This window comes from Bos taurus, chromosome 1 (genome assembly GCF_002263795.3).
Source record: "Bos taurus isolate L1 Dominette 01449 registration number 42190680 breed Hereford chromosome 1, ARS-UCD2.0, whole genome shotgun sequence".
Taxonomy (NCBI): Eukaryota; Metazoa; Chordata; class Mammalia; order Artiodactyla; family Bovidae; genus Bos; species Bos taurus.
In genome coordinates, this window is record NC_037328.1 from 53,617,855 (window position 1) to 53,628,868 (window position 11,014).

General features: G+C 37.5%; 1 protein-coding gene across 1 annotated transcript in view; it reads left to right on the top strand.

The window, feature by feature from the left end:
- TRAT1 (T cell receptor associated transmembrane adaptor 1) overlaps positions 1 to 8,613 on the top strand; it is a 47,715-nt gene extending 39,102 nt beyond the window's left edge. The window contains 2 exon segments of the mRNA NM_001163943.1: positions 21 to 106; positions 6,541 to 8,613. Coding sequence (NP_001157415.1) covers positions 21 to 106; positions 6,541 to 6,819 — 365 coding nt within the window. The 3' untranslated portion in view covers positions 6,820 to 8,613.
- Positions 8,614 to 11,014: the final 2,401 nt, after the last annotated feature.

The window sequence follows — 11,014 nt, forward strand, 5'->3', positions numbered from 1 at the left end:
ATCTCTTTTCAACTCCCCAGAACCGGTGGATGAAAACTGCTATGAACAGATGAAAGCACGACCAGACAGATCTGTGAACAAACTGCAAGACGCCCCACCTTCACAGGTGGGTTTTGTTTTCTGTATCACGGGCCAGATTCAGCCTAGGTCACGGCACAACCGCCTGTTTCATGAGCATAAAGGCAGCATATTCTGATAAACATCAGAAGCAGCCTGTTGGAAATTTTGCATTCTGAACTGCTGTCAAATTCTAGCACCTAAGCTCTAATGAAAAACTCAGAAGGCAAATAGTTTTCAGAGCCGCACTTAAAGACTCAAAATTGTGTACAACTACAAATGCAGTAGATTTCAAGGGAAAAGTGGATTCTCTTCCTAAATAATTAAGCTTTTTTTCTTTCAGAGCAAAGAAAAGTTACATATATCATAGAAATAATTATAAAAAGTGACACATACAGAGTGCTCAGAAGACCCGGATGTCAGGAATGGATGGTGGATGGGGAGAGAAAGACCTTAGTGAAAAGAAATTAACTATAAAAGAACATACTCTGTTTTATAAGGAAAATGAGTGTAAATTTAATACAAGCTCTATGGCTATTGTCTTATGGCAAGATTTACGCACGGCTTGTGGGGGATAGGCAGGACTAAAGCATAAGCAGAAATAGAAAAACCCAAGAAGAAATGAGTAGTTTATACTTTTCCTAGGAGAAGGCGATGGCACCCCACTCCAGTACTCTTGCCTGGAAAATCCCATGGACGGAGGAGCCTGGTGGGCTGCAGTCCATGGGGTCGTGAAGAGTTGGACACGACTGAGTGACTTCCCTTTCACTTTTCACTTTCATGCACTGGAGAAGGAAATGGCAACCCACTCCAGTGTTCTTGCCTGGAGAATCCCAGGGACGGGGGAGCCTGGTGGGAGGCCATCTATGGGGTCACACAGAATTGGACACGACTGAAGTGACTTAGTAGTAGCAGTAGCAGAAGCGACTTAGCAGCAGCAGCAGCATACTTTTCCTACCCACATCAGTTCAGCCTCCTCAGACATAGCACTACTGTTCACAGTTCTTAGTGTATGTGTGGTTGAAGTGTTATGAATTTCAGTTATAATGGTTCTTTCTTCTCTTTCTCTATCCCATCCCTTTTGTTATGTGCTCTCATGCTATTTCCTAGAAACAGGCATATGGCCAGCATTTCCTATGTAGTCATTATACGTCAGACTTGTCTTATGTGCTTTACAGGCATTAGCATTTTAGGTTCCTATGAGGGAGACAGCATGATTATTCCCATTTGACAGAGATGATATAAAACTTGCCCTAGAGACTCAGAAACTAAGTAGGGAAACAGATCCAAACTTAGTCCCACTTGACAGAAAACATTTTCCTCCCAAAGATGGGTCAAAACTTGGAAACTTCCCATTAAGATAGAATTTCCTTTTTCTTTATAGGAGCCTTCTAAAAATCAAATTCTTAAAAATTTTTTAATGAAAACAAGATGTGGTGAAGTTTAAGCAGAATGTAAAGTAACTCTCTCATGGGCAAATCTGCCATGTGACATTCAATTAATTGTTAAATGTATTTTAGATAACAGGTATGAAAAAAACTGCTTGTTATAATATGATTTGCAAAATTCACGATAATAAAAAGAAAACCTTTTGAGAAAGGTTAAAATATAACTATACCACCGGACATGCAGAGATCCACAGCACCTTAGCTGTAATAGAGCTGAGACTTCTGTTGCCGTTTGAATAGAAGTTGCTGTTTAATACGTGTAAATTAAATAGGTCAGCCTTATTTATGCTGCATCTAGTTTGTACTCAAGAGGAAATTGTGCAGAGCCTTAAAGTGTCTTTAAAAGTCTGTTATTTTATAAATTATATATTTAAAGACACTTCTAAGGGAATTAGTCTTTATCCTTCTCACAAATTTAATTGCACAAATTAGAAGTAATCTCTCCTTTTAAATTAATTTTTATTGGAGTATAGTTGATTTACAATGCTGTGTTTGTTCCAGGTGTACATCAAAGTGAATCGGCTATATATGTATATTCACTCTTTTATAGATTCTATTCCCATATGGGTCATTACAGAGTATTGGGTTGAGTTCCTTGTGCTATACAGTAGGTTCTCATTAGCTATCTATTTTACATATAGTAAGCAGTGTGCATAGATCAATCCCAATTTCCCAATTTATCCCACCAGAAGTAATCTCCTTATATTTGCTCAATTCCATTTTATTAGAGGGCTTCCCTAGTAGCTCAGTTGGTAAAGAATCCATCTGCAATGCAGGAGACCGTGGTTCAATTCCTGGGTGGAGAAGATTTCCACTGGAGGAGGAATAGGCTACCCACTCCAGTATTCTTGGGCATCCCTGCTGGCTCGGCTAGTAAAGAATCCACCTCCAATGTGGGAGACCTGGGTTCGATCCCTGGGTTGGGAAGATCCCCTGGAGACAGGAACAGCTACCCACTCTAGTATTCTGGCCTGGAGAATTCTATGAACCGTATAGTCCATGGGGTCACAATGACAGTTATCATCAAAACACTGCCCAGTTAGTTACTATGGTACTCAGTTACTTTGGTCAATTACATTACAAAAGTGTGAAGAATCCATAATGCAATGCAAAAAAAGCTTATGGATCAAATATTGGAAACAGAAAAAAGCTCCTTGTCCTTTGAAAATGATGTGTACAATTCAAAAGTTGCAATTTCAGTCTCTAAGTCTGCTATTAACCGGGAAAAGTTGACTGGGAAACTTGGTGACAAAATGGGTTCATGAGAGTTCCCTAAAAAATTTTAGGGGCATCAATGTGAACTTATTTTTCTCTTATCCTCACATCAAAACCTCACCCATCCCTCCTTTCCCTCCATGTCAGAAGCACCCTTTCCCCTTTCCAAAGCCAATAGTCCTACTTGGGCTCTTGACTATTTCTTCTACTTCTTTCAAGATCTTGCACGTTCAATTATTTGTCTCCATTTCTTTAAATGAATGAAGTACTATTGACTTACAAATATACCCAAATCTCTGCAATATTTAAAAACACAAAACAACAAAACTTTTACTTCAACCTGTTTTTGTCTCTAATCCCTAAACTGGTTTTTACTTTGCTCCAGTTCCCATTTATATTCACAGATACACATGTTTTTTTATCCCTGTCTATATGTTTTCTGGGCCTCCCAAGTGACTCAGTGGTAAAGAATTCGCCTGCCAATGCAGGAGACAGGAGACACAGGTTTGATCCCTGGGTCAGGAAGATCCCCTGAAGGATGAAATGGTGATTCACTCCAGCATTCTTGCCGGGAAAATTACATGCACGAGGAGCCTGGTGGACTATAGTCCATGGGGTTGCAAAGAATCAGACACAACTGAACATGCATGAGCATGCAATGCACGTGTATTTTCCACCCATCTATTCAACTGAAACAATATTTGGTAAATCACAAATGACCATTACACGTACAATTTGTGGTCTTTTCTCAAGACTCACATTCGATGAACTCTGCAGGACTTGATAAATGTTGACCAGTTGTTGACCAGACAAACATTTGGAATGCTTTCAGTAATAAGTACAAAAACTCAATTCAAGCCATATCATAAAAGGGAAGTCACTGGCTCATATAACTGAGATATGAGGGTGTCGTGTTTTTGAAATGATTGAATGTGAGGGCTCCTCCATTTCTTCTCCCTATTTCTTTGTTACTGACTTTATTCTCTTCTGTTACCAACAGGCTCTTCCATTGAGGCTGGGAAAGCCATAGGAGACCCAGCTTTTCTTTTTCCCAAATCCAGGGAAAGATATCTTTTCTATTTCTGCACCTGTACCTCAGTCCCCAAAAGGCCATGTAACTGGCTCTGCTGAAGTCATATGCCTACTCTTGGCCCAGCTTCTGTTGGCAGGAGGATGAGTAGTGTAATTGGTCCCAGCCTGGGTCGAATGCTTATTCCTGTGCTGAGATGGGATACAGTATTGTAATTGATAGTCTCTCCAGGACCAGATAGAGGAAAGAAATTTCCTAAAACAAAGTGGGGAATTTATTAAAGAAAGAGAATAGAACAAAGTGCCAGACAGTCAAAAACGTTACCCACCCCTCTCTATTACGGAATGCCTTTTGGTAATTTTGCTCACTTCACTGACATATTCTCTATCTAGGCAAAGGAAAGCAGGTCTTAAAACATGAGTTATGTTAAGAAAGCAGTGAAATGTCCAGTTTGCTTGAAATACAGAGTTTATGTAGGAGAGTACTGGGAATCAAATAGAAGGTGTGAATTATGAGCATAGGAAACCTTGAATGTTATGCTATCAAATTCAGACTCTAGGCTAAAGTTTCAGGGCCAGGATGGTAAAATATAAAAGTTATGCCTTAGGAAGATAATTTGAAAATAGTATATGGGCTAACTGGCAGAGTATAGAGATGTGATGGCAATGATACCAATTACCTATCTACAATTATCCAGAAATTATTTTAGAAATAAAGTCAGACCAAAGATACCAGAGAGGTTGTAAATAGAACCATCCCCCTGCCTGGTAGAGGAGATAAGACTTTTTAACTTTTAGCATGAAAACAAGTGCCAACAGGGAGAAGCTAATCCATGCATCGGGGGGGTGTTAATCCAAATGTTGCTTCTTTAATCCAAACCCCACAAATTGATATAACTTTGGCTTACTCTGAATGGTAAACCCTTATTTTTGTTTATTCAATGGCTGTTCTAAAGTTTTAGCCTACAGCTCTGATAATTATAATACCACCATACCTTGGACCTTATCTTGGTTCGAAAACCAGGTTTGAAGTGTGCAGTCTACTTAAAACATTGGGTTTTTTCACTAGATGCATACTACAGAGCTATACAGCAAGGGGTTAGTTGACTTTGTGGGTACAGAACTGTGGATATGGAGGGCAGACTATAAAATTATATGTAATATTAAATTACATATAAATTATATATATATTTACCTGCTCAAGGGGTTGGCATCCCTCACCCCCACATTGTTCAACTGTAAATTACCTCCATTTGCTAATAACATTGTAAGATGCGTGTTAAGTCACTGCAGTCATGTCCAACTCATTGTAATCCTATGGATTGTAGCCCACCAGACTCCTCTATCCATGGAATTCTCCTGGCAAGAATACTGGAATGGGTTGCTTGCCCTCCTCCAGGGGATCTTACCACCCAACATTCTAAGATAGGTACTCTCATTTGATAGCAAGAGGTTAAAAATATTGATAGTTAAAAAAAAAAAAAAAGAACTGCCCAGGGTCCCATGATCAGAATGTCACAGCTGGAATTCAATCCTAAAACTTTCAAACACCAAATTCAAGATCTTGTCTTCAGGCTTATTGCTTTCTGCAAGTTTCTCTAGTCTCCTGCCCTTCTTAATCAAGTGCTGACCCAGCTTTAGGCCAGAGAGGACCGCCAGGCTTTCTTGGATGCAAATGAATCCAAGACCAACCTAAATGAGCTCAAAGAGGATCTGGGGACAGGTAGGCAGGAAGGAAGTAATAGGGGAAAATGGGAAATGCAACTCTTGCCAAATGCTGGTCATATAAATGGTTGTTGGTTGTTTAGTTGCCAAGCCATGTCCAACCATTGCAAGCCCATGGTCTATAGCCTGCCAGGTTCCTCTGTCCATGGGATTTCCCAGGCAAGAATGCTGAAGTGGGTTGTCATTCCCTTCTCCAGCGGATCTTCCCAACCCAGGAATCAAAGCTGGGTCTCCTGCATTGCAAGTATCTTCTTTACTGACTGAGCCACCAGGGAAGCCCCAGTCATACAAATAAACCCTGTTAACCTTATACTTCTGAGTCTCAAATGTAGAGAAAGTAGAGACTTTTGTGGGTATCAAATAACCAATTATTAAACATATGTAAAGCATATCTGATTGGTTATATTCCTTCCTGTCATGCTTTGTTCCCAGTTTAACAAATCAGAGTATTGTTACTTGGTAGGTGAAATACAGGGCAGGCACTCCCTGAGATGAATGCAGGGTGAGAAACTGGTTAAAAAAATCCATCTAAAAAGTTCATGTGTATTCTGAGTATAAGAAAGAAAACTGCTTTCTTTTAAGCATTTTCCACTCCAAAATCTTGAATTTACTATTTGTAGTTATCACTCTGATTGACAAATTTGGCAAATAAGGCCGTGAAGACCAGAAAACAAACTTGTGTGTTTTTGGTAGGCTTTAGAGTTTCCCAGTGGAGAGGGCAATGGCACCCCACTCCAGTACTCTTGCCTGGAAAATCCCATGGACGGAGGAGCTTGGTAGGCTGCCGTCCATGGGGTTGCTAAGAGTCGGACACGACTGAGCGACTTCACTTTGACTTTTCACTTTCATGCATTGGAGAAGGAAACGGCAACCCACTCCAGTATTCTTGCCTAGAGAATCCCAGGGATGGGGGAGCCTGGTGGGCTGCCGTCTATGGGGTCACACAGAATTGGACACGACTGAAGTGACTTAGCAGCAGAAGTAGCAGCAGCAGCAGAGTTTTGTAGAGGTCAAAGTTAAAGAATGGCTAACAGTGAAAACTTACTATGCTTTTTTTCTCTTTTAGGAAACTGCAGTAAGGGTATGCTATGCCTCATTAGATCACAACAATGAGGGGAAGCGAAGAAAGCCCAGAAAACAGAAAACTCATTTGTCAGACAAGGATGAAGAGGGGCAGATGCATGCAAAGGATATCAGCCTTTCTAAGACCACTTTGGTGGACAGTTACCCACCAGAAAGCGAGGCAATAGAGGAAAACATTCATGATGATCCCATCAGGCTGTTTGGATTGATCCGTGCACAGAAAGAAAGTTTACACTCGCTAGACTATGATCTAGCTCAGTGAACTGGCTCTTACTGGACGTGTTTGTCAGAGAAATGAAGACCCATTTGACACAGCATGACTTGTCATGGTGATGATCTGATCGTCTGTTGGTGGGATGGTCGCTTACCTTTTATCCAGAGGTTATGTTATGCATGCCAAATGGAATACCATACAAATTAGCTATTTAGTTATTTGAATTCACTTAAAAAACACGTATGTAGTAAAATGTAAATAAAATCAAGTTTGCAGATTGATCCTGATAGAAGCCATAACTTCACAACAATACTCAGTGACATAAACCTCCCCCGAAAAAGGGTTTTAAGCATATGTTCTTGATCATGTTGAAAGAAGTCAATTTTTTTTTTAAAGTTCTCCTTTCTGAATGTGAAATACCCCATAATTGGAGAAAATTTCTGATTGAAAGGCATGGGAGGCATTTAAACTTATTGCTAAGAGTAGAGGGATAAGCTTCTTAATATTTTCCACAAATGGAAATTTTAGTTCTAGAAATAAAATTAATGCATACTCCTTATAACAACAAATAGTATAAAAAATAATTTAGATATTCCACTAGCCAGAGATAATTGCAGTGATCAACTTTCTATATATTCTTTTAGATATTTTTCTCAGCATGACCATACATATACCCATATATAGGCCTAGTAGTTTTTTTTTTTTTAACAAAAAAGAAAAAGGGAGAATGATGATTGTACACTTATTATTTAAGCTTTTTTCACTTAATATATCATAAATTTCTTTCCACTGTTATTTTTAACTATAACTAACTATAGTTAATAATTTTAATTTAATGATTGCATAGTATTTCATTGATGATTGCACCAAAACTTAAATAATTTTGAAGTACATTTAGCTCATTTCCAATCTCTGGTTTTTTTGCTTTTACAAATAACATTTTAATGAGGATCCATCTTTGCACATGTTTGGTACTTTTCTGACTTCTTGTGGCCAAATGTCTAGGAAAAGGATTGCTACTTTAAAAGGTGTGCATTGTGTAAGTCTCTATAGATTATATTTCTGAAAGGCTAAGAGTTAGGTCAAAGTGTGTGCCCTGTTTAAACGCTAATAAGCACTCTTAAATTGCTCTCCAAAAATTTTTTTTCTAAAATGCTTTCTATCTTGCTCCATTTGGAGTAGAAAATTTGGTTTAAATCACTGAACAAAAACATTATACTTGACAGCTATTGCTCCTGCCCTCTGACCAGAGCTTAGAAGATTTTAGTGACTCTTCAATTACCTGTGGAGCTCCCATGGCTGTTGATATTATAAGTTATACAATGATGATGGAAACAGGCTCTGCACCCATTGAATAGAAGATGAGTATTAGGTTAAAGAAAAGTGTAGCTACTAGTAAAAAAAAAATACTATTAAGAAAAAATAATGAGAGATAATAACAGTGAGAGGGCATCTCTGAAGGAAATCTTAATTCTGAGAACTGAACAATGAGAAGGAACCACCCACATAAAAAGAGGAAGAAAGAGCACATTTTGTGTAAAACTTCTATCCCTATTTGGAAGTGCCTACATCTATCAATTATTTTCCATTATGAATCTGTAGAAAAATAAATGCTGATTATAAAAATTTTCAAGTTGTCCACAGTGCCATAGAAAAGGCAAAAAATATTAATATCTAAGGTCAGAAGAAGTCAGGTTTCTGATTCCAAAGAACCAAAATGAAGTTAATAATACATATTGACTTTGTGTTTAATGTTTAATTTAAAATAAAATTTTTGCTATCACGTTTATGTTGTTACATGTTTATATATTACCATGGTTCAATAAAAATAAAGTTAGATTGTGTTTACGGCAGCTATTTTTTCCTGTAACTATTCCACAGGATTCACTTGTATTATTTACCTGGCATCTAGAAATATTTGAATTTTTTGCCTCTGGTTTATATCATTTGAATTCTAAAATATTTTAAAGTTTTGTGTACCAGATATATCTGATGCCCATTAGGAAGATTTTTAGCTACAAATTTAAATTCTTTAATAAATATAAGGCTCTTTAAGTTACCTATTTCTTATTGTGTGATCTTGGTGAATGTGTCTTTTGAGGAATTTGTTAAATTTATTGGCATTAAGTTGTTCAAATACTCTCTATTATTCTTTTAATATCTGTAGAATTTGTAGTGACTTTTCTTTTATACTGATAATTTGCTTATTTTTACCCGCAATGGCAACCCACTCCAGTACTCTTGCCTGGAAAATCCCATGGGCGGAGGAGCCTGGTAGCCTGCAGTCCATGGGGTCGCGAAGAAGGACACGACTGAGCGACTTCACTTTCACTTTTCACTTTCATGCATTGGAGAAGGAAATGGCAACCCACTCCAGTGTTCTTGCCTGGAGAATCCCAGGGACGGGGGAGCCTGGTGGGCTGCTGTCTATGGGGTCGCACAGAGTCGGACACGACTGAAGCGACTTAGCAGCAGAGGTTTGTTAATTTTGATACCCTGAAAAAGTTATTGTTCAATTTCCTGTTGTTTTTATATTTTCTGTTTCATTGACTTACCCTCTGATATATATTATATCCTTTCTTCTGCCTATTTTATGTTTCACTTTTCTTTTTAAAAAAAACATTTTAAGGTGGAAACTGAGGTCATTAATAAAAAACCTTTCTTATCTAAAGTAGTCAGTCTCATAAATTTCCCCTTTCTAAAATATTGTTTTGCTATATCCCACAAATTTTGATGTTTTCATACTCATTCATTTCAAATACTTTCAATTTCCCTTTTGATTTCTTCTTTAAGCAATGGGTTACTTATAAATGTATTTTATAGTTTCCAAATATTTGAGGATTTTCCAGATATTTCTGTTGTTGACTCCTAAATTAATTCTACTGTGGTCATAGAACATATGACTTGAATCTTTTTATATTTATTGTGGCTTTACTGTCAGAATATAGTCTATCTTGGTGGATAACGGTGTGCACTTGAAAAATGTGTATTCTATTGTTGATAGAGTGTTCTGTAAGTGTCAATTAGGTCAATTTGGTTGATAGAGTTTTTCAAGTCTTCCAGGTGGCACTAGTGGTAAAGAATCCCCCTGCCAACGCAGAAGACACAGGAGACGTGGGTTCCTCCCTGGGTCAGGAAGATCCCCCCGGAGGAGGCCATGGCATCCCACTCTAGTATACTTACTGGGAGAATCTTGTGGATAGAGGAGCCTGGCGGGCTACAGACTGTGGGGTGGCAAACAGTTGGACACAACTGAAGTGAGTGAGCATGCACACACATGCATATCCTTACTGATTTTGCCTCTGTGTTCTATCAATTATTGAGAGGAGAGTGTTGAAATCTGACTGTATTTGTACTTTTGTCTATTCCTCTGTACCAGTCTGTCGGTTATCGCTTCATGTTTTTTAAAGCTCTACTATTATTAGGGCATACATGTTCAGAGCATTAGTTTGAGATGAATTTAATCTTCATCACTATGATATAACCATCTTTGTCCTTGGTAGTATTGTTTGCTCTGCAATCTACTGTGTCTAATATTAATATTGTTATTTTAGCTCTTTTGATTAATGTTAGCATGATATATCTTTTTATATCTTTTCAACCTAGTTATATCTTGTATACTTAAAGTGCACTTTTTGTGGGCCACATATAGTTTTGCTTTTTTAAAAAAGCCAGTCTGAAAATCTATCTTTTAATTGGGGTGTTTATTTTCATTTAGTGCAGTTATTGATATTATTGGGTTCAAAATAACACTTTTGATATGTTTATTTGTCCCATCTGTTCTTGTTTTCTTCTTTTTATGACAGCTTCTAGATTATATCAGTATTTTATGATTCCATTTTATTTTCATGGCTGGATTATTAGTTATAAATCTGTTATTTTAGTATTACATATCATTATAAACTTTCACATTTCAGCTGAAAAAATGTAAAGAAAACAGAGAACATTTTGACTCAAAAAACAGATGAATTCCACAGTCTTAAGATTTTCACTGAAAATTTCTTAAGGTTCCAAAAAGCTCAACTCAAATCTCAAGAGTAGGAGCAGTAACTCATTTTCCTTTGGTATTAAAGGATTTATTTCTAGCAGATTAAAGGCAGTATGATTAGTTTTGACATATACTTAAATCTCTGAGGTTTTTGCCTTCATTTGATAAAAAGAATTGATAATTTATATTAAGACAGTGAAAAACAAGAACATTAAAATTTACAGAAGATAATAAGACAAATTCAACAGATGCAGT